A 23,255-nucleotide genomic window follows, 5' to 3' on the forward strand; every position below is an offset into this window, starting at 1 on the left:
ACATAACTGAAAACACTGCAGAATTATTATCACTATATTCCATTTCTGCTAATAGAATCCTAAATCTTGCACACTGTCTTCTTTTAAAATGATCCAAGTGCCAGTCAGTCTACATCCATTAAGCCCATATTATCAAATTAAAAATGAAAATTAATTCACCCCACACTTGCAGAGTTTCCAGGTAGAAGCTTTGAAGCTCCCTCACATTGGACAGGAATTTTCAGCTCTGAGGAGTCTGCTTGTCCCAGCCACTGAAAAGCATCAGTAGAGCATGATGCTGGCTCACAGAGTTTTGCACGTTCGCCCATGCTTGTGCAGATTTTGTCTGGGAGATTTGGCTTCATCCATCATCGGAAAATGTCAGAGATTGCTGCTACGCAGGACACTCAGAAGAGATCTCAAGAGTTTCACTTCATGGTAAAATGAATGAAGTTTTATTTTTTTATAAATTCACAAATGTGCCAGGAGGATTGCCAGGACTTATACATCGGGGAAATCAAACAACCTCTGACGAAGCGGATGGCACAACACAGAAGAGCTACCTCGTCAGGCCAGGACTCTGCAGTCTATTCACACCTACAGGCCAGTGGACACTTTCAAGGATGAGGATGTAACATCCTGGACAGGGAGGAACGCTGGTTTGAGCGTGGAGTCAAGGAGGCCATTTACGTGAAAAGGGAAGGACCATCTCTGAATGGAGGACGGGGCCTAAGGGTACATCTTTCGCCATCTTACAATGCTGTGATTGCAACCATTCCCCAACTCTCTGTGAATGGTACTCATGGCCATTGATCAGTGGTCTTTGATCAGTGGGTTTTGGTCAGTGGTTGTTGATCAATGGTCATGAGAATTTGCATAATTAAGATTAAGGAACTGACCTCCCAGCCCATTGTTCCTTCAGTGAGCTGGTTTCAGTCATTATGCAAATGTTCTGTTTATAAGATTGGGGAAACCTGCAGTCAGCTGAGACTGAAGAAGTCACCTGGATGAGTGACGAAACGTTTCTCCCACAAAACGCTACGTCCAGATGAACAGAATCAACTTTTGGAGATTTATTTTCCTGGATGATTGAGATGCATCAAGAAATTCACAAATACTTTTGATTTCAGAGTGCATGGATCATTGCAGAATAGTTTGGCCAAATGAAACCAAAAACAAGTGAGGCCTCTGAGGCAACTGGCAAAGCAAGGCACATTAATTTATATAGCTCGATTCAAACACAACAATAATTTAAAGTAATTTACAAGAAGAATTAAAACAACTTATTTTCTTTTTAGAAAAGAAAATATATAGATTAAGAATAAGTAGGGAAAAAAAAGATCCATCCATTCTCTTTTGCTCCTTTGCAGTTAAACAACAAACTGATCTGGATGATTTTACTTCAGAAATATTTTAAAGATTGCTGAAAGATTTAAAAAACTTGACAATAGTATGGGTGATGAAATTATGCTAATTCAAAAGGATTAGGACATAGTTTTATCCCCAAAATAAACCAAATAGTGCTGAAAATGTTGATAACCTGTGAGTTTTGGATTGAGTTAATTCCTTAACTATGAATTTAAAAAAATCAGTCCGTCAGTTAAATCTCTAGGTTAAAGAAAAACAACTTTATTTGCAGTAATGTCATACCATTGCTATAGTAACTGTTAGTGTAGTTAGTCAAATGACCAGTAGTCGGTGCTATCACCGTCAAGTCAATATTTATTGACCGCCACTTTTAGGCGAAGAAGATAATGATGCCCCTGCTGCTTCTGTTGTTCAGCTAGCGGTAATAGACACGGCATAAGTGACATTAAGAATGTAACACTCCATCATTTTATATTTTTAATCACTAAAAAAAAAGCTTTAATTTGTGTGTTAATTGTTGTTTTTTGGAGGGCGCATGCGCGCGGCTTATCGCTTCAGTGAGCCAGCGCATCCTCACATCTAACGCTAGCATCTCCCTCTAGCACAGCCTGTCAGTACAGGTCAGTTAAAGGAAACATGGATTTGGTCAAAAACAGAACTTTGCACCAACATCTCCGCGACGACGAGGCTCTGGTGGTGGAAAACGCCATCCGGCTGGCCATAGACTCGGTGATAAACGTTTTGTACGGCGTAAACAGCGCCAAGAATTACGAGTATGAGCGGATGGTGGCCGACAGGGACAAAGAGATCCAGCGCCTGGAGTGCAGACTGACAGAGATGGAGCACGAACTGCAGGTGCTGCGCCGGCAGGGATGCACATGCGGGCTGTTCAAGAACGAGCACAGCCTCGGCGGGTCCCGGAGCTCCGGTGACCGGCAGAAGGGAGATCAGAGCGACTTTGACCCGGGATGCGTTGACACCGAGCTGACAGCGGAGCAGCAGGACTGTGAGACGAGTTTATCGTGTAAGTAAACACGAGCGTCACTTCTGGCTTTGCAGGTTTAGGCTGGTGACAAATTACAGCCGGTCAGCTGTTGCCTTGAGTGATCCCTTTGATAGACCCACTACAGGCCACTAGTTCACAAGAAGATGAGAAGTAATGTCTTTGACAATTCATAATTGCCTGTAAAGTCCTCGGGATCATTGACCCCGAAACGCTTCCAATCTGTCTGATTGGGATTTGAACTGAGAGGTTTTGTTGGAAGTGCTCCATGAAGGAAAGTAGATGAGAATATTAAAAACTGATCTTCCCAAAGGCCAATGCCCAAGTCCTTTCACCCCTGCACTTCATTTGTCAGGGCAGGCTAGAAAAGAGCAGCTAGTGGATGCTGTGCAGATAAATCAATTAATAAAATAATCTACCCTGGATGGTATGTGGTGCGCTCCTGCCTCTCTTCACCTTCACAATCTTCTCTTGCAGTAGGCTGAATATGATATGTTGTCCCCCCCCTCTCTCATTGCCACCCACCACCTTATTACAGAACATTTCTATAATTTCCTCTAAGATTTTGTCTGCTGTTGGGGACAGGAGTCTGTGACCTCTATGTCAAGCACCAGTTATGCAATCTATATAAGACTTGCTGTAATGTCAAGGGGCCATCCTGGGCTTTCTATTCATGCCATATTCATGGGGGTTAGATTTGCACTCCATACTTGGGGTGGCTGTAATTCTGGAGGTAGAGCAGGCAGTGTTACTGCTGTTAAGAGAGGGGGTGGAGGAAGGCTAGACATTATAGCAGGAAGGAGAAAGCTCAGAGGAAGATGTATGAGCTTCTGACCCCCTCTCCATTATATGGAAAATTGTTTAATGTAGGGCTCTGAAGTTTTTAGGCATTATGATAACTAGAAGGGGAAACTAGAACCTTTCCAGTGGAATTCATACACACCCAGTCCCACACACAAGCTAAGAGTTCTTCCTTTATTGTTGATTTATATAATTAATATATAGAATAGAATTCAACTTTATTTATATACTAAAAGTGCACTAAGTCCTATGTCTCCTGTCTTTATCACTTCACTTTCAGCCACACAGAAGTTGGGCAGATATTATTTTTTATTTTTTTAGCATGAAACCGTAAAACAGGGCAATGCTAGCCACAGCCACCAACCATGTAGTCAGCCAGGTTTTAGAAGAAGAAAAAAACACAGACCACAGACCACAGGGGAGGTGCTCATTTCTGAAGGTAGCATTAATACCATACTGAAATTGGGTTGAAATTGTTTTTAATATGACACCTGAAAAAACTACCGGCGGCCACAACTACCAAACAAGTGGTTATAAACGGAAACTAGGCCACCGGGTTTGAGAAAAGGAAAAAACAAAAAATCAGAGCACACAAACAAGTGGGAGGTACTCATCAACAAGACTGCCATGGAAAGACGATTCCCTTCACAGGCTCGTGTCCTCTCCGACAATTTCAGAGCCCTAGCTTACACATTTTTCCCTTTTCAGGCTCCTCAAAGGCATGTCCTCCTCTCAGCTCTCATCTTCTCGCTCTCATGTCTGGTCCTCCTCCACCTCATCTTCTGAAGTATTATTCCACTTCACAGTTTTGAGTAAAACCATTTCTCACTGAGCCCTGAGATTTTTTTTTGAGTAATGATTTACGAATATTAGAAAATTGAGTGATTTTCTATAGAAGTCTTTTGGAGTATATCAGGGAAAAGGTGCCTGTTATTGTCATTTCAAGCTCTTGTTTTTAATGCTAAACTCTACTCACACTGAGTTGCATGTTTCACAATTTACATGAATCCATAGTTGTGTTATAAGCTCCCCAGTTCATCTTCTGTGTAAAAGAAGCTGTTGTAGCTCCTCCGTCTATAAGGAATACTGCCTTTTGATTGGTTGCATCTAGGGCTGCCACGATTAGTGGACTAGTCACGATTACGTCGACTATTAAAATCGTCGACGATTGATTTAATAGTCGATGCGTCGTTTGAAGCTTTGTAAGATCCCAAAAGACGCAGGAATAAGTAGTAGGATTTAAGAGTGTAATAACGGACTGAAACAGAAGATGGCAGCAGTGCATGTACAAGGATGCCAGCTGCCGTTAAACCCCGAAGAAGAAGAAGCAGCCCAGCTCAGTTTACAACAATGGCGGCAGCTACTTAGTCTTAATATTACTCTTATTATTCCTTCTGGGTCACAAAATAAACGTTTAACATATTTTCAGGCGAGAATGTAGCTGTGTAAACCTCAAATATCTGCTCAGTTTATCAAGACACCACATATTTTCAAAAGCGCTCCGACGTTTTCGGAGATGTCTGTTACCCACTAGCTTGATAGTTAGCCGGGGGCTAGGCTCACTAGAGCCGGTGAGAACCCTGGACTCCTGGCAAATCGTTTTCAAACCCACTGCCGTCTTTCGCTACTCAGGTTAAACATGATATATAAGTCACTTAGATAACTTAAAAATGTTATTGTTTGGCTTTTTTTTGTATTTTATTTATTCCTGAATAAATCGGTTTGGCTGAGATTAAAGTTATAGTTTTTACACAACTGAATAAACGTCAAGCAGACAGCTGATTATCAGAAGTGTCCTGTTATATTTTAGATAGCAAGGAGTTTATTAAACTTCACCGAAACAATCTGCAAATTTAATTAAAATTTAATAAACTATCATCTTGTCTTTATTTTTAGTTAGCACATACCTTAAACACTTAAAGCTGTAAGCTAATGATAGTTATATAAGAGCAGATGCTTCTGGTGCAATAAGCTGTAGTTTTACGTCCAATGGATGATGATCTGATTAGTCGACTAATCGCAAAAATAATCGGTGACTAGTCGACTATGAAAATAATCGTTTGTGGCAGCCCTAGTTGCATCTAGAAAACACAGTGTTTGAACAACTTGAGTACATGTGACTGTGGATATTATGGAAATATAACACACAAAATAAGCCTTTCTTTTGTTTGTTTCCTTTCTTTACAGTGGGTTTTTTCGCAAGACCCCCCTCACACGTTTCCTCCCACAGCCAGGAGTCAGCTCTTCCATCTTCCCCCAGCAGAATGGTCCTGGAGCACAGCTGCACCTCCCGCTCCTCCGAGGTTTCGGGTGTAACGGAGTCAGCCAGAAATATGCCGACATCTCCCAGCAGCCTCGTGGTCAAACAAGAGCCATGTGACGTCGACACGGTCTTAATCAAGTGGGAGATGAATGAACATCAACAGAGCACGGGCAGTCCGTGTCAGGACAAAGAGAGTCTCAGTGTAAAAAGTAATGCACTCTGCATTTAATTTATTCACATTAATATTCTCAGCACTGGAAAAGCAAATCCTCTACTTCTCTTTGTTTTGCTGTTTGCACAAATGAGAAATATTATATAAATATAGGACATTTTTTTCCACTCAGTCCTGTCACATGGTGCCATTAGGGGGAAATGACTCGTCTGTTTTAACAATGCTAAACTCATCAGTATCACTGTTTTCTAAGGCTACGTTCACACTGCAGGCGAAAGCGCATCAAATCCGATTTTTTTGACCCTATGCGACCATCTATCCGATCATGGTATGACAGTGTGAACGGCACAAATCCGATATTTTCAAATCCGATCTGGGTCACTTTCGTATGTGGTACTGAATCCGATACATATCCGATGTTTTAGAAAGCTGCTGTTTGATGGTCAAGTCGCATTAAATCCGTCTTTTACGTCACTGACACAAGACAGACGCCAATTATCAGCGCCGGAGAAGACATCGCGAACGCTTCCTGGCCATCCGGTGAAACTGTTGGGAAGACAACGTTGGAGAAACGTGAACATTATATTTGTACTGTATAATCTGCAGATTCTGACAGAAATCTGCAACTATCCTTTGAAGCACCGCTCCTCTAAAACAGCAATAAGGATCATTATTAGGTTATTTACATTATTATGTAAATAACAAAATAACTTAAAGCAAAAATTGGGAAACGTAAAGTCCGAAGTCTTTATATTAAGGGCCATCAGTCAAACAATACTGTTTGCTCTGGGTCTAAACAGAGCGCGTTGTGTGTGACGTCTTCTTTTGCGCATGCGGCCGCGTTGAGCGTTCACACTAGAGCGCGTTTGCTGTCGCATTTTATTTGTAGTGTGAACGAGCAGACAAAAAAATCGGATTTGATCAAAAAATCGGAATTGAGCATTAAGACCTGCAGTGTGAACGTAGCCTAACTGACCCATCAAACACTGAAGGTCTAACATGGAAGTCTGGCTTTGGAATCTAGCAACAGAGAAGCTTGAAAATAAATACAGCCAAAGAAAAAAACACTGTAATTAAATAAAATCACAGTAAAAATAATATCAACATTGGAGTGGTACGACTAAAAATATGTTCATCTCTTCTGATCCATGTAGAAAAAATGGAGACCGGAGAAGGAACGACGCTCAGGGAGAAACCACAGGCAGACCCGGGCGGAGCTGCAATGACTGAGGCGGAGCACATGAGGTGAGTTATATCAGAGAAACTAATGAGCTGATAATCCAGCGACCCCTCAGAGGGGATGCTAATACAGAAACATAATAATTATTTACTCGGGGACTTGATGATTTGTTGTATTTTTCTCTATAAACTGTTGAAACCAAAGTGCTTGTTTTTGTCTAACTAGCAGTCAAAATGCAAAAGATTCAGTTTACTAAAAGAAAGAAAAGCAGCAGATTATTGATTCATCGTCACTGTGGGAGTGCAGACAGCAGCGTGCAGCCATCACCTTTAACCCTTTAAAGCCGGTCAGAGCGGACACGCTCCGTTTTGCGTAACTATTTTTAAATCCCGGTAGCTCTGCAACCACGTAAGCTAGTGCAATAAATTTTTTTGCATATGAAACCGGAGGAGTTGTACTTACATCTTATGCCATCAGCTTGTCCTCGGTCACAGTTTCCTTCCACATATAGTTTTGCAAAAACTGCATAAAAAGCACTTGCAGCAACAAAAACACAATATTCCAGAAACACGCTTTGCCGATCCGATCAGCTGTTCATAACACTTCCTACGTCCATCAGTGCGAACTATCGCATGTCCTCCATGACCTGCCCAAAACCGGAAGTGACGTCATTTTGCAGAAATGTAGTTTTTTATCATCAGGGCCTCATAAGCCTATACTGGTGTTTTTAAAAGTTATGTTTGACTTTATGACTTTCTGTGTCGTTTCTGGGATGCTTAGGACTCATATTGCACTGCTGGAAATAGTTTATTTTGATGCATATGCTGCTTTTTTGCAAATTTGCATTATAATATTTATTTTCGTTTTTCCTGCAGTATATAAAAATTAGTGTATTTCAAAAATAAAACTATGAAGACACTCAAAATAAATGTCCTGTGGTGGGAAACTATTTTGTGCAACTTTTTTGTATTTACAGTTTTGAGGGATAAGCCTCTTAAATTTCTCTAACTAGAAATATATGTTAAAAAAGCAAAAACGATTTTCAATTTTTTTGTAGTTTATTGCACTTTTTTGCGATTTATGTAATTACTATGCACTTAATGCAGACATATTATTAAAATTTAGGCTATAATGGTTGTATTGATGTATAGCAACTTGAAATGCTCCCAAAAATGGCTCCACAGCATGTAAAAATATAATATAAGCTCTGGCGGACTTGGTTCTATGGTAGGTCTTAAAGGGTTAAACTCATCTGTTACTGAAAGTAACACTGTCAGCGCTGTAAAGGTGGTTGTGAGAGTTGGGCACCTTTCATGCAATTGATTATAATTTAGTATCCTCTCATTTTGTTGAACTTATGAACTCATTATTATAATTCCACGTCTCTTACATCTGTTTCAAACGAACATCTCTGTAAGGATTTACTGGAGACAACCTTTTCCTTCTTTATTAGGCTTTTATTGCGATACTTCCAGGAACGTGTTATGCACCCTCTGACCAACTTTATTTGAAGAGACATGGTGCATTAGATCATCTGTGGACCCTCTGACGACAACTTAAATGTTATTCTACCACAACAGAGAACAAATGAGTAAGAGAGCGAGAACTGGGGGAATATAGGGCAACCTCAGCGGTGCAGGAACTTAACACATGCAGGGTGTTTCCTGTCTCAAAACGGGACTTAGTGGGATGATTACGCACGTCAGCACAGTTTCTATGCGGGCAATGAGTCTGCGTTACCCTACTTAACCAAAGTCCGTGCCTCGTATCTTTTTTCTTTTTTTGGCTTTCAATTTTAAAAAATGTTTAAAGGTAATTCCTCAAGACACTGATACAGGACTACAGCTTGGAGACTAACCAAGTAAACGCAGAGCACAAAAATTCCCAAGGTGTCTTTTAGTTGATTAATTTCTAATATCTATTAGTTTAGAAGTGTCTAACAGAAATAATTTTGGTGTAAAATCTTGCTTTTTCAACCTTTTACCTCCTCAGGAACAAGAAGAAGAGCGTGCCAATGTCGGAGCTGCCAGAGGAAGCTCAGAGACTGAAGAGGGCAGCCTGGAGAGCAGCTTCCAGACGATATTATGCTCGAAAGATAGCTCGCCAGCAGGCAAACCCATCGCGATCCAGCCACTTCCCCCACATCGCAAACTCTCAGTATTCACAGCCCAGCTCTTTTGTGGATAAGAGGAGGAGGACGCTGATATCGGAGCTACCCGAAGAGTCGCAGACGCTGCAAAGGGAAGCTTGGAGAGCCGCATCCAGGAGGTACTACGCTAGAAAAATCGCTCGGCACCAGACGGAGACGACGCAGTACAGAAACCTGCTGGAGAACATGAACCCATCCGGAGACACGCAGGGACCCAACAGGGAAGGACCTCACATGAACACTGGAGGAATAATGTGCAGCTGATAGACAGCAGTTTTACATTTTAGATGTTTCTGTTCAGCAGGTTGGAGGCTCCTTTTACTGCGGTGTGAAGAATAATGAAATCTGTTTGTGTTTTTGTGGCTTTGAATTAACGATGATGGGAATTGTCTCAGGTCTGAATAACATGAACCTGGTGTTTCAGATGAGTCATCTGTGCATTTCCTCGGTTCATGACCTCTTGATGATGTGTTAGGCAGCAGGATTCATCAGAATCTTAGTACTAGCAACATCGAACCTTTCACATATCACACATTTCAAAAAGATATCAAACAAAGAAATATTGGAAGAAATTGTCTTGATGTTCTTTAAAAATTATAAGTTAATCCGGCTCCCGTCATCCTTCTGCATCCAGGAATTTTTGGTGGAGTCATGCAGTCTCAGACTGTCTGTGAAGGTTCTCAGTCATCCAGGTCATCGTAGTCAAAGGAGCTTGCAAAGAAAAGCGTCTGGACTTCTTTAAGTTGCTTGAAGACGTTTCACCTCTCATCCGAGAAGCTTCTTCAGTTCTAAGGTCAAATGGTGGAGAGTCCCAGATTTAAACCTAGTGGGAGTATCACCCCACAGAGGGACAAAAGGACCCCTGATGATCCTCTAATCGCCTGACTCCCACTAGGTTTATATCTGGGGGACTCCACCATTTGACCTTAGAACTGAAGAAGCTTCTCGGATGAAGGTGAAACGTCTTCAAGCAACTTAAAGAAGTCCAGACGCTTTTCTTTGCAAGCTCCTTTGGCAGTCTCAGACTGTTATTGAAGTTAACCGTCATGAGATCAACTCTACATTCTGATCTGTCTTCCTTCATGTCAGCAATATTTGCATGTACGAAACTCTTACTGGAAAAGAGCCTGAATAAATGTATCATGAGGCAATATGGCACTAACTAACATGGCAGAACAGCGCCCCTGGAGTGTAACATCTGTAACTACAGTGTGAGTGCATCAATAGTGGCTACAATTTTAGCTCAACATCTTTGATTTTAGTGTCGGGTAAAGAATTATTAGTTCAGACAATGCTGGTAAACTTTAAAGTGTATTTTTGGACTTTGTCAAATATTAAAAACACGATTACAAAAACTGTCGCTCCCCTTTTCCCGTTGAAATGAACTCTCATCAGTTTCTGGGTTACACTTGAGTATTTGAAGCAGGCAGACAGGGTGAACACAGAAATGTTAAAATGTCTCATTTTGCAGTAAATGTGTACAATAAAACAAATGACAATGTTTCCATGTTTTTTGTATTTATTTATTCTAGAATATTAAACACATTCGCAAACAATATCTGTCTGGTGTCCCAGAGTATACAGCACACAGAGCTGCAGTAAAGCAGCTTGTTTAATGTAGATAATAAGAATGGTGACACTGTACATGAATATCTTTCGGTAGCCGAGCCTCTGCCCCGGGGCTTCAATATTGTGGCTTTCAACGTGTCAACAAGGCGCTCCTCCTGCCCCCCAGCTAAAAAAACAACCCAAAACAAGGTCTTGCAACACAGGTTTGTCACCGCGGAGCGTAAATATTACGCACAGCTGATCTTGCACAAATGCGGTTACTGCAGTATAGTATATGTCTGCGTGTATTCATCACACAGTCTGAAATGTGAGCCGACTGACAGCTGCGGTGGCAACTGTTCACTGAGGACAGGCGTGCGTCCGGCTGCAGTTCCGCCTGCAGCTGCGGTGCTGAATAAAGGCTGTACTGGCTCACAGACGCGCTATTGTACCAGCAGCACGCCCTGAGCGTCGATGCGGACCGTTTTCCCAGCAGATAACTGAAAGCTTTGTCGTTTCTAGTGAACAGTCGGCTTTTATCTCTATTTTTCCCACTTCACAGCGCGGGGAGGACAGGGCTTCTCTTGTGTTGCTGCTGCTTGAGGCTGGATGTCTCAGTGAGGGGATGCGGGGTCTCTAACCCACTCGCGGCTTGCTCAGGTCTGGACATGCTGGGAGGCAAACGCCCATCCTAACTGTGGCTGTGTGCTGCTCTAAAAAGCGACGCAAGGAACAGTCGGGTTAAATGAGGAACAAGTCTGTGCTTTAACGCTGTATCGTGCTGGTCGCTGGCAGCAGGATTTGCATGAGGTTTATTTTGGGGGAAACAGCTTCAACCGTCGGCGCAGCAGGCTGGTCCTCACACCAAAGGATTCACCGGATTTGGCTGCACGTTTTTTGTGCCTAAGGTTTCCATTTATTCTTATTTAAGGCCGCATGAAGGACCAAATCATAACTATACACGATTACTTTGGCGCACTGAATGGGAGCGCCTATACCTCAGGCTTTTGTCTGCTAGATAGCCCTTGTTGGTCAGACAGGCGCTCATCTACATTTAAAAACATGTTCTACGGTGCTGTCAGTAATAACAAATGTATTTTTCAATAAATTATGTATATAAATAAGTTAGATTAAAAAAATATTGTCGACAGTGCCATTGCGCATTTTGGAGCATCTTTCTGAATGCCCTTCACTTTTTTAGTAGACTTTAAATTGGACATTTTTAAAATGCAACTTTTAATTTCTATGCACATTTGGCAAATGTTGGTTATATTTAGGATTATATTTACCTTTTACGCTGGATACAATTTTCTTTTATACTCCTGTGGCCTCTTGAGAGCTCCCTGAGCATTTGGATACACCTGTGCACTTTTGGAGATGTCCATTTGGATTCGCGGCTCACTTTTGGCTTTGTTGGATTTTATTCACGTGAAAATATTTTTCTTCGGATTCTTTTGATCTAGTCCATAAGAAAAGGGTCCGTTTTACCAATTAATCCCACCAATGGAGTCTGTGTAGCCTCTCAGAGATGCTCCATGACTTGCCAAACGCACGAAAAGCAGCAGCAAGTTCCTAAGAGTTCAGTTGCGCACTCACGGACAATCCCTGTTCAGTATTAACTGTATGACTACTGGATGGACCAAAATAAGTTGAAACCATAGGGGTAGAACAGTATATTTCTGAGGAGGGGGTTTTACCTTTTAATGCCATTTTTTAAATTATTTTATAATAGGTTATTGGAGGTCATGTTTATTTAGGGCCCAAATGGCCATTTTTAGATTTGGGGGACTTTCTGGGCTTTTTTGAAATGATTTTGTCAAATTTGTTCACCCCTACATGAGCTACAGACATGGAAGTGTCCTTTTTGCAGGGATTGCTGGGAAGAAGAAGGAGGCTGTCGAGGTTGGGACTTTGGAGAGGGAGGTATAGTTAGAGCCACTGTCTGAAAGGTAAGCAATCCTCTGTTCTGATGTGGCCAATGGTGCCTAATGTTGGCTGGAAGGCAAGTAGAGCCTCTATAGTCATTATTTAGACAGAGAAATTTAGGTTTTAAGATGTATTTTGGTGTTTTTACTGTATAATAGATCAGGGAGGGTCAGGGCATTATGGTGTGCAGTAACAAGGAAATATGGAGGGACTGCTAGGGGGAGCCAGAGCTGGGGCAAGAAGGCAGTGTGCCGGGCCTGGGCTGTTGGGAGAGGATGTTATTCTTGTAGAACTACTTACAAACACGGACGAGAACTCCGGATGGCCCTTCATTGTTGTTTGTTCCTTATCAAAGTAGTTGTTTGGCTGTGTTGGCCATCAAGGGAGCACTTCCCCAGAGGAAAGCCCCACACAGGCTGAGCTGTGTGAAGGGAAAGTATCTTGTCATTTAACACGAATAAGAAGCACAAAAATAATCAGAATAAGCAATGAAAATGTAAGTGGCGTACATTAGGAATAATATTATCGGAGTTTATTGTGTAAATTTGCGCTAGCCGAGCATTGGTGACGTTATAGAAAACATTCAAGATGGCCTCTCCTCTGCTTGCAAACAGGTGAGAGCCGTCTGACATTTCCTGATTACGTCACAGAGCTGCTTTGGTTACAAGGTGTCGCCAAATGTTTGTTTAAGAGTAAAAATAAATAAATAAATAAAATTATTCTAATTGTTCCTTTGCTGGTTTCTGCACAGACGCACATTCATGCAGAAGCTGAGTCACAACTGCTGAATCACAGCTTTCTGTCAGCTCCTGAGAAGTGTGCAGCCCGCTGGCTGTAAGGGCCACGCTGCCACTCAGCACTGATTGGTTAACCCTTTCAGAAGGCGTTAACCTCACGAGCTTTAGCTTCTCCACTTTGTTCACATTTAATTAGGAGTTTTATTAATCGTCCTAAACTTATATACTTAAATATGATTGAGTTTCTTCTTCAAATGACTACGAATATCTTAGAATGATGGAGACCACTTGCTAAGAAAAGGTCAAAGGTCAACATAAGATTAATTTCATTAACACAAAGGGTTAATTTAATGCCGCTAATAGAAGCACAGCAGTCATGTGCTCCTTTATTGGTGCACATTTCACTGAGTTTGTTATTAATACAGCTCAGATTATACAAACGACTTCACATTTTGCTGTAGTATTAAATAATCAAAGCTTTAAAACTGCAGTTAACCCTTTCATTACCTTCATCGCCTCGTGCAGGTTGTTGTATTATGTTGTGAAATGGGGCATCTTCTCCTCCAGATCACCTTCTGTGAAATTAAGGACACAGGTTGGAGACACAATAAGACATTTAGGAGGATTTAATTGCCATCAGATACCAAAAATGAAGCAGAATTGGCTTTTTATCAACGTCATGGTGGGAAAACAGAAAGTGGAGGCACGTTTACTGACAGAAAAAATGTATTTCAGCCAAAATTGAAAAAAAACTAACCACTTAAAAATTGTAAATTCCTGAAAAAAATGACATTTAAGAAAGCTGTAAAATCATTCAACGTGATCTTCTAAGTGCAGGTTTCACAAGTACTTAGATTAGTCGATCGTATCCTGTTACTTTTGTTGATTACAAGCATTTAAACTGAACATTTAAAGTTATCCTAAAGCTAAAGGGTTAAAAGTGAGCGTCAGTGCTTTTAGTCCACAGTGGTGGTGCTGAAATCAGAGGGATGGTTGCTATGGGCCGTGTTTTTATTGTGGGCATATTACCGCCCCCCCCTGGTGGTCACGGGGATTTACAAAGACAGGAACGAGACCGTGCAGTGAGTGTGGGGCCTGTTTCCACTCGCTCAGCCTTCTGGTCACCACAGCGCCGCTGATGTGATGAGACGCCACGGCACCCAACAGGTCTTCTCTGACAATTACAGGAAAATGAGAGGGCTGAGCGTGCAGTCTTTGTAGAAAACACCCACGTATAGTTCTGTTAATAACAACTGGACGTCATCAGCTCTTTACAGCAGTCAGTTTAAACTTTAAACTTCCACAATCTTCCTCTGAACTGAAGGCTGAAAGCACTTCCAGAGAAGCTGCTGTTACACAATAACGGGTTTGTCAGCTCAGTCGGCCGTGCCACGTTTGTTTTTGTTCCTGTACTGCGGCTGAAGAGCGTCTTTGTCCCGCCCTGAAGCTACTCCGGCCGTCTCGGTGCGCGTCCTGTTTGCTTCTGAGGAGCTATCTGCTCGGGCCATAGGAACACAGAGAGAGCAGCCTGGTGCTGAATGCAGCTGAAAGAGAGAGAAGCTGTTAACTCCTTCACTGCTGAAAACTGTAGCCAGCGAGGGACAAAAATCTGTTTACTTCCTGGTTCAGAATCAGTAACATGAGACGTCTTTGTTGGAGCCAAGCGTGCTGAATCTGTCTCTCTGTCTTTTGTTTCAGGAATCATCTTCATCAGGACCAGCATCCATATTCTCATTGTTCCAGTGTGAACTTGAAGAGAGGAAATTTGATGTAAGCTTCAGCAGCACCTTTGTGTCACTGTTGACACACAACAGTCCTCTGTCACGTTGGAAACTCTGTGAAACTGCCATGAAATGCTTGTTTTCTGCGGCTGTCACAGCACAGCGAGCGGCAGCTGTAAATAAATGCTGCTTTTCTATCAAACAGCTGACACGTTAGACTTCTGGTACACACAATTTGCCTGGCGAATCACAGCCAGGGGACATTTATTATTATGATGATGATTGAAGGATCCACACTAGGCTTCTATGACATAAATTATATTTCACTGCATTCTTTTGCAGTTTAGCATCACTTAAATGTGTTTATACAGCATTATATTTAATTAGTGTACTACAAATTGTTGACTGGTCACCCAGCATAATATCACCAACTAGGGCTGTTCGATATAACCATATATATCAGATGACGATATAAAAACGTCTATCGTTTCATTTTACGCTATAGTTTGTTTCGTGGTGTCGCAAAATAAACTGTTTACGGCAATATTTTTTCATGGTTTTGATGGTCACTGTAGTGGCTATATTAATTTCTTAAAGTTCTCTTTCTCTTATATTTAATATAACCACACTACGAACGGACAAGCGCCTGTTTTTATGCGTTGTCGTTAGCAACAACGACGGTAAAACCACAGCGTGTCTGCTTGTTTATTTTCCACATAAACCTTTCACAATAAAGCTCAAGATGCTGTTGAGACTTTTCAAAATAAACTGAATCACGTGAAAGAGCAGATTATTTACAGATGAGAATTAAAAAAGAGCCGTCAGGTGCTAAAAAAAATAAACCTTAGACTCAAACGTTAGAACAGGCTTTTCCCCGCAGCACGCCGTGTAATAAATACTCACAAAGAAAACGGCGGCCGTTACAACTTATGTCTAAAAATGTATCGTTTCATGCATCGGTTAAAACACTCAACTCCAGCTACATGACGCGCAGCTGGAAACACTTTCCGCAAGTCGAGCTGCCTGAGATTCACAGAATTTACAGAAAATGTTACATTTTTGTGATTTATATCGTTATCGTTATCTAGATGTCTTAATATCAGGATATGAGATTTTGGTCATATCACCAACCATGATCGGGACATTTTATGTCTTTGCCTCAGACTGAAACAATAAGCTTTTTCTTTATTAATATATTCATTAAATTTTACATGAATGTCTTACATGGGAGCCTAAATATGTTTGTTTTATTAAAAGTAAAACTACTTAAAAAAATCCATCATAGTGGATATCAGTGAGAGCAGATATCCCTGCTCCACTCAGGTATGCAGCTTTGGTGATAACCACACAAGCACCACCCACTGGCTGTTGGTTTCGGTTGGGGCCAGTTAGACTGACTGTGAACTGAGGGAGCTACACAAGATAAACATGAACCATTTAGAACTGTGGATCATGCAAAGCTGCTCTGGTACAGGCTAAGAATAAGAGTGAGGTTGGAAATGAGCAGAATAATGAAAACATAATTCCTTATGTTTGTCTTTTTAAATTTTGCATGTTCACCTTTTAGATCCATGGCTCTCTGACTCATAGCCAGAAACTTCTGCTAATAAAACAAGCACATTATGTCGATAACGTCCTCTCATGTCAGTCTCATTATCAAGTGACGCAAAGCCCGCTGCAAACCAGGGTCGCTGGTTGAGAGGCTTGAAATCCTCTTCTTTAGCTAACTCAACAAAATAGATGTTTTCTTATCTTTGTTTAAGAAAAATATTGAATGTACCAAATAAAGATCAGGGAAATCTAAAGCACAAGAGTATATTTATGTCACAGTAAATTCAAAGAGTGTAATAATCCAAATCTGAGGTCAAACATGTACCCAAACTGACATTTTGATAGATGCACAGGATCGAAATGCATAAAACTAATCTAATCTCTAACTGTCACAGATCACGTCCCACTTCCTGACTCTGACCTCAGCACCTGCACCTCAGCCATGATGGATGAGGAGATCATCGAGGAGAAGGCCAAGCTGAAGCAGGGTCTGGTCAAAGTGCTTCAGTGTGTGGCCACCATCTCTTCAGCTGCCGCTGTAGTTAACCCCATCTTTGGCGTTGCCGGTTCCCTGATCCGGGTGGTGCTGCACCACATCGACGATGAAGACATTCGTACCCTGAAGCGCGAGTTTGCGTCGGTCAACCGAGGGCTGGACCAGCTCTCCCAGCTGAACCGCAGCACGCTCGTGCAGATCAAGAAGGAAACGCTGGACGGCCAGTACAATCAGGTCGAAGAGAACCTGAAGCACCAGTTCAGGAAGTTCATGGAGATGGTGGAGGCGCGGCCGGAGCACCGCGAGCGCAAGAAAGACGACTTTGAGGAGAGTTACGCCAACGATCTGGGCGACCAGAACCTGCACACGCTGTACGACGGCGTGGTGGGGAAACGCAAGCTGTTCAGTAGACCCATCCTGGAGGTCTACTTGAAATACTCGCAAGGCGATCGGCAGACAATGGAGCGACTGTGCACGCGCCTCACCTACCTGTTCTGCATCGGGCTCATCGCCCTCATGGGGTACGCGGCCGTCATCGGAGACGACGAGGAGGGCCTGAGCGAGGAGTGGGCTGAGAAGATGGAGCACGTACAGGAGAAAATGCAGGAAGCTCTCAGCAGGTGCAAGTGAAGAACCGCGACGAGTCGTTGTCTCTGCTTCATCAGTGCTTTTCTTCACTTTTCGGACTCGCCGGTCCACATTCCTTCTTTCGTTTTCTCTCCCAATGACAACGTCTCCCTTCACTGCTTTAAAAGCCTGGTGATCGCTGCACATGTGAGCTGTGTGTGAGACGTGAGCATGGCCCGTTTCTGCTGCTTTCACATCGACTGGCTGATTCCTCAACTTAAAAAAAATGTTACTGCAGTGGTTTCAGCTCATGGCAAGAAAAGATATTAATCATCCATGGGTTCAGTATGCTGCGCTAAAGAAATTGCACGCACTTAATTATACATAAAACATTAAAAAGTAAGTTTTTTTCGTTCCAGGGCATCAAATACTCCCGTTCTCAGCTGCTCACACAAGGTGTGCCACACTTTGCCAGATAGAAGACTTTAGTTCATGTCCTTCATCGGACATTTTTGCTTGCTGATTAATTTGCACTTAGTTTAAGCAGAGTCCCTGTGGTTATTTATCTGGGACCAGTCTAACCTGATTAAAAAAACACACAAAACACTTTTAAAAAGTTTAACAACTTGACGCCAAAATAAGAAAAATCTTTAAAAAGCTTTCCCTCCATTGAAGTTGCACATGTCTCTGAAATTTCTGTTCAGGATTCTTTGAGCACCACAATCTTAGTTTGGTATCAAATACAGCCCCTCCCCAGTGTGTTTAAATGTGACACTAAAGTGTCCTTCACAAGTATCTGTATGTGACGTGTTGACAGCGAGCGAGCTGCCTCGTTATAGCTTTAACCAGCGCTCGTTCACGTCTGCTCTCTCTGGGAGAGTCTGGTGGCTTTGCGGGAAAATGACCAGAAGCATCTGAAACCTTTGGAATGAGAACTGACTGTCAGTGCATCAGCTGCATATTTAAACATAATCTATTGCAGAGCTTTACATGCAGTCTATTCCAGCCAAATGCACTTTGTGAAAATATATTACACTACGAGAAAATCAGTGTGACGGCAGGAGAAACCAGCCTTCAGATGAAATCAACTAGACCTAGAGACGAGCATCTCAAAGCCTCATATCTATGAATCTAATAACCGACTACTGTGATATAATCCTTTATTGAATATAATCAATCGTGTCATCTTAAGCAAATTATCAAACAAATGTGTCTGTCTTGTTCTTACGTTCAGTTTATTTTACACTAAAGTGATGCTGCTGTGCTGAGTTCTTTATTTTCTTTCCCGAGTGCAGAAAATATTTGAAGCATTGAGACACTACAGATTTTCCACGCAGCGCTACACCTGCCAATAACGAGCAGTTCACTGGAGCAAGAAGCACTGAATATGTCGTTATTTACCATTTATGAGGTCAAATGAAGCGACGGCTGCAGTTCAGTTTCCCCGACCTGTAATACACACCTGTGGTATTTGAGCTCTCGTTCTGTGCAGCTGTGCAACTCTTACTTTCCTATCTAATGTGCACTACAGCTTTTTAGCGATGCAGGAAATGCACCAAGTATGTAAGGAGATATCCGAGGGTTTCTTTGGTGGGAGGTTTTTAACATCTGTTGAGCCGTCATTTTCTTTAAGGCCATCCTGAGCAACTATGTATCATTTTTAGCGTTTTGTGTCCTTTCCTGTCTGAACAACAGTGCCTGAATGTCCCGTTTTTTTTGTGTTTTTATTAAGGGGTTTGTTTTAATGCAATCTTTATGTTTTGAACAATTTCTCTTATTTTTCTAGAAAACTGGTGATGCCAAGAGTATCAGATGGTTGGTGGGTTTACTGCATTAGAACGTCAGTTGTCACAGTGTTTGTTGGAGAAGTTATCCAGTAACACCTCAGTTAAAATTATTTTTTTTAATATATATATATAGCCATACTTTTCTCCTACTTTTTAAACACAGACTCTGTTACAGACTGGTTTATGGTTCTGTTGCAGTTTGCCACCATCTTGTTACAACACTATATGCTACGTAAATATAGTTAAAATTCTGTTGATATTTTGGGAGATCATATGGCCCTTTTTTTGGTATGCCCTGTATGTGAACATGTTTTCTTTTTGTTCTGCAGATTTGATGCCTGATTGTATATGCACTATAAATAAACAATCAATAATACTGACTTGGCATACTGAATCATTTAACAGCATTAAGAATGGATCGGTGTGTTTGTGATTAAGAAAAAGTCTATTTTCTTATGTTAATAAGCTTCTGCCACTATGAAAGTGTGCGTGTAACTGAGTAATTCGCACATACAGGTGACCAGACTTCCCTTTATTTATGGGACGCATCATTTTTTTTGTTAAAGCTCATCTGTTATCCTGCATTTTGATTTGCTCCAACAGTCTCTTTTCTGAGTTAAACTGCTGTGAAAAAAGCAGGTATGACTGACACGATCAGGTTAATCTGTCGCCCTCTACAGCCGAAGGGAGAACATTACAGGTCACCGCAGCGTCACAGGTTTTGCAGTTTACAGCAGAACATGACGGAAACTGTCAGTGCGCCCCAGGGCGGCTGTGGCTACACTGTAGCTGCCATCACCAGTGTGTGAATGTGTGTGTGAATGTGTGGATGATTGTGTTTAGTGTAAAGCGCTTTACAAATACAGACCATTTACCAAACGTCATAATAAAAACAAAGCTACAATAAGACTAGAAACCTATTTATAACTGAATTAACCTATTTCCTGATATTCGTGGATGGAACAGCAGATTTGCTGTATAAGACACGCTCCTCTTTGTGCTGATTATATTTACTTAGGAGGTTGGCAAAGTTAGTCTTTTTGAGTCTCTGTTGGATGTAGGAGGACTGCACAGAGCCCTGACCTTTTACCCAGTATAGTCATCAGTACTGGATGTGATTTACTTTCTACAACCAGTGTTGGGGAGTAACGGAATACATGTACTGCCGTTACGTATTTAAAATACAAAATATGAGTAACTGTATTCCGTTACAGTTACCGTTTAAAAAGGTGGTATTTAGAATACAGTTACTTTGTTGAAATAAATGGATTACACGGCGGTACTTCCCTGTTTCATATTGTGGCGGGTCAGGACTGTTTGGGTTTTGTCTGACAGCTACGTTCTGTTGTTCCAGGCGGCAGCGTTACGGTTGCCATGGTTACAGAGCGCCTTTTTTGTTGTTGTTGTTGTGCTAAGCTAATAGGCAGAATGCTACAGGTATAGCTCTAGAGAATGTAGCATCATAGGCAGTGTAGTCCGTGCTGCAGGGAGAATGGACTGCCATACCCGTTATGTGTCTGTGAGCGCAAGGAGGGAGAAAAAGGAAAAGTACGAGCTGTCACCGAGCAAAAACGGGAGCTGGAAGCATGTAAATATAATAATAACACTGCAGCCAAGAAGAGTCCCTGACGAGCCCAGTTGTAAGTAAGCTATTAAGACTCGACTGTACACCGTGTTCGTGTTTTCCTCCAAAAACAATAAGTTCCGTTGGAGCAGCCTTTCAACGCCTCTCTCTGTCTCTGCTAGCAAAGTTGACCCAGACAACAAAGTAAAGCTAGTTTTCAGCTACGAGCCGACACAGAACCCACCGTATTAGCCAGAGGTCCCTTTACTACGGTTCGGAGCCGCGGACCTTCAGTAACAGTAATAAATCACAGCAATAGTACATTCATGTAGTTGTAAACAGCATGATAATATATTAAGTAATCCAAAGTATTCAGAATACGTTACTCTCATTGAGTAACGTAACGGAATACATTACAGAATACATTTTGGGACATGTATTCTGTAATCTGTAGTGGAATACATTTTAAAAGTAACCTTCCCAACACTGTCTACAACAAGGTTCTGCAATCTGATGGAAAGCACTTCCAAAGTAGAAAAGGTTTGGAATTTATTTAAAGAATTTTTTTTCAGATATTTCAGTTATTTCTTTTATTTCTTTGACTCTTTTGTCGTCTAAAAATGCTGAACTAGCCAAAGAACGGGTTTAGATGTGTAATAAATGTGGCATTTAAAATGTATAAACTAAGAAAATGTGTTGTGGGAACACAAATGTAATAAATTTAATGCCATTAAAAGAATGTTTTTGGTCCCAAAAATGAGATTTTAGATATATTGTTAAAGATGTACAAAGAAAGGTCACTGCTCAGTTACATTAAGGTGTGTAGAGCACAAAACTAAATAAAAAAGATCAAAACTGAAAAAGTATCTGTGACATGAATTATTGTTTTGTTTTTTCCATTTTAGTGAATATTTTACTCTTTAATAATGTTGACATTTTTTAATGTATTTAACATTTTTTGAGTTTTTGTTATTTTGTCCAGATACATAAAATCAAAACCATCAATCATCATCATCTCCTTACAAAACGTGTAAATTTCCCCGAAAACAAGTTATACCTCGTTTAATTTTAGCTATGAATAAGAACTTTGTTATTACGGTTCCTCTGAGCAGCAAAGAGGCGTAAGCTGAAGTGCAGTTTACTCATTTGTACGCAAGGGGGCGTTAGTACTTCACTTGTGTCACCATTACACCTGTTTTCTCGGCGCTCTTTCAGGGTCCACGGAGTCATATCTGTGTATCAAAGCTGTCAGCCTAATAAAAGCTGTTTCCATTTTTAGAGGCCAAATGACTCTGCTGGAAAACCCGAAATTAATTTACAAACGAGTGAAAAAAAAAATCGCCTCAGGTGAGGTAAGCAGAGCGCATCGCCGAGCTTAAGTCCCTCTGGTATGGCCCTCATGCATTATTATCCAGATGAACAGGTTTGACTCACAGCTCAGTGTTGGGGGATCGAAACAGGAAAATGCGCATTACGGGCATTTGCAGTGCGGATTACTGAGACACAAAGATTTTGAGGCGCTTACCTGCGCTGCAGATTAATGAACCACCGACGCACATCCTCTGTCGTGTGATGGAGCTTTTTCTTCTCCCCTCTTCGTGACACGAGGTCCTTTCGAAGAATCTAAAGAAAATTTGTATTATTTGAAAACTGTAAGAGCTCTCCGTCACAGCGAGTATGAATCCGTACATGTGATGTTTTAGCCTCGGCGCTCAGGGCGCGTCGTGTGCGCACTGAAAAGGCGGGTGTGTGAGGTTTAATTTAATCTCAGCCTCATGAGAATGATGAAAAATGACAACATATGGTCTTTAGTTTATAAGAGATGTTTCACGGATGTATATAAATTTATGGCAAATCTGAACAGAAAATGATGACATAGTGATGCGCAGTAGTTCTAAAAATACACAGTGGGTAGTTGTCAGATTCCCCTCGCTGATTATTTAAAATATCCTTTACCGTGATAACATTTTCACAGCAGCATCAAAGCTCTTAAAGGCTCTGCGCATTGGGGTTTCTAAAACTGCAGAAGGTCAAATAAATTCGTTAATGATCCGAAAACGCGGTTGAGGTTAAAAGGAAAATCAGTGCATCGTATTCAGACGCTAAAGAGACAAAAGACAACAGTTTTTCGATCGTCTTACCTCAACTTCTGGATCATTTTCACAGCAGCTGAGGCATAAAATGGTGAAAAATCTGCGACAAGTGTGCACGAACGCTGCCCCAGAACAAGAAGAAGAAGAAACGCCCACTAGAAAAACAGTTTGATTAATTTCCGTTCTGTTGAAGAAGTTAAACCTTCCAGTCATGGTGACCTGACTGAAAAGAAAATGGACCCACCGCACATTTCACCCTGCGCAGTTTTGCGCTCTCCTCCTCCTCTCTCTCTTTCCATCTATCTCTCCTTCTTGCGCGCTCTCTCCCCCTTTGCAGGCATTCAATGCGC

The 23,255-nt window shown here is 41.5% G+C and overlaps 2 protein-coding genes and 1 long non-coding RNA gene across 4 annotated transcripts; 2 read left to right on the forward strand and 1 right to left on the reverse strand.

The window, feature by feature from the left end:
- The first annotated feature begins 1,733 nt into the window (after window positions 1-1,733).
- LOC118455000 (uncharacterized) lies at window positions 1,734-9,742 on the forward strand. The gene is made up of 4 exons (XM_087847845.1): window positions 1,734-2,371; window positions 5,339-5,623; window positions 6,741-6,831; window positions 8,759-9,742. Exons 1-4 carry the CDS (start codon window positions 1,984-1,986, stop codon window positions 9,177-9,179), a joined length of 1,185 nt encoding a protein of 394 aa, XP_087703971.1. The 5' UTR covers window positions 1,734-1,983; the 3' UTR covers window positions 9,180-9,742.
- Window positions 9,743-10,947: 1,205 nt separating this feature from the next.
- rpz (rapunzel) lies at window positions 10,948-19,624 on the forward strand. 2 transcript variants are annotated; one of them, XM_087848501.1, is made up of 4 exons: window positions 10,948-11,371; window positions 12,334-12,412; window positions 14,825-14,896; window positions 16,794-19,624. In XM_087848501.1, exon 4 carries the CDS (start codon window positions 16,841-16,843, stop codon window positions 17,522-17,524), a length of 684 nt encoding a protein of 227 aa, XP_087704627.1. In that variant the 5' UTR covers window positions 10,948-11,371; window positions 12,334-12,412; window positions 14,825-14,896; window positions 16,794-16,840; the 3' UTR covers window positions 17,525-19,624. The 2 variants fall into 2 exon arrangements, with proteins under 2 accessions (XP_087704627.1, XP_087704629.1); XM_087848503.1 differs by lacking the exon at window positions 10,948-11,371 and having other exon boundaries at window positions 12,317-12,412.
- LOC148100701 (uncharacterized) lies at window positions 13,634-23,236 on the reverse strand. The gene is made up of 3 exons (XR_015719791.1): window positions 22,954-23,236; window positions 22,338-22,435; window positions 13,634-13,701 (listed from the first exon to the last, which is right to left on the reverse strand). It is a non-coding gene; the product is annotated as an uncharacterized LOC148100701 (long non-coding RNA).
- Between the last annotated feature and the right edge of the window lie 19 nt (window positions 23,237-23,255).

Source organism: Neolamprologus brichardi, chromosome 11 (assembly GCF_056152115.1).
Source record: "Neolamprologus brichardi isolate AB-2024 chromosome 11, ASM5615211v1, whole genome shotgun sequence".
NCBI lineage: Eukaryota > Metazoa > Chordata > Actinopteri > Cichliformes > Cichlidae > Neolamprologus > Neolamprologus brichardi.

Excerpts from the sequence above, each read along its gene's own strand:
- rpz (XM_087848501.1), top strand. The coding sequence starts at position 16,841 with ATGATGGATGAGGAGATCATCGAGGAGAAGGCCAAGCTGAAGCAGGGT.
- LOC118455000 (XM_087847845.1), top strand. The coding sequence starts at position 1,984 with ATGGATTTGGTCAAAAACAGAACTTTGCACCAACATCTCCGCGACGAC. Across the intron at positions 2,372-5,338 it reads CTGTGAGACGAGTTTATCGT|TGGGTTTTTTCGCAAGACCC; the intron begins GTAAGTAAACAC and ends CTTTCTTTACAG. Across the intron at positions 5,624-6,740 it reads AGAGAGTCTCAGTGTAAAAA|AAAAAATGGAGACCGGAGAA; the intron begins GTAATGCACTCT and ends TGATCCATGTAG.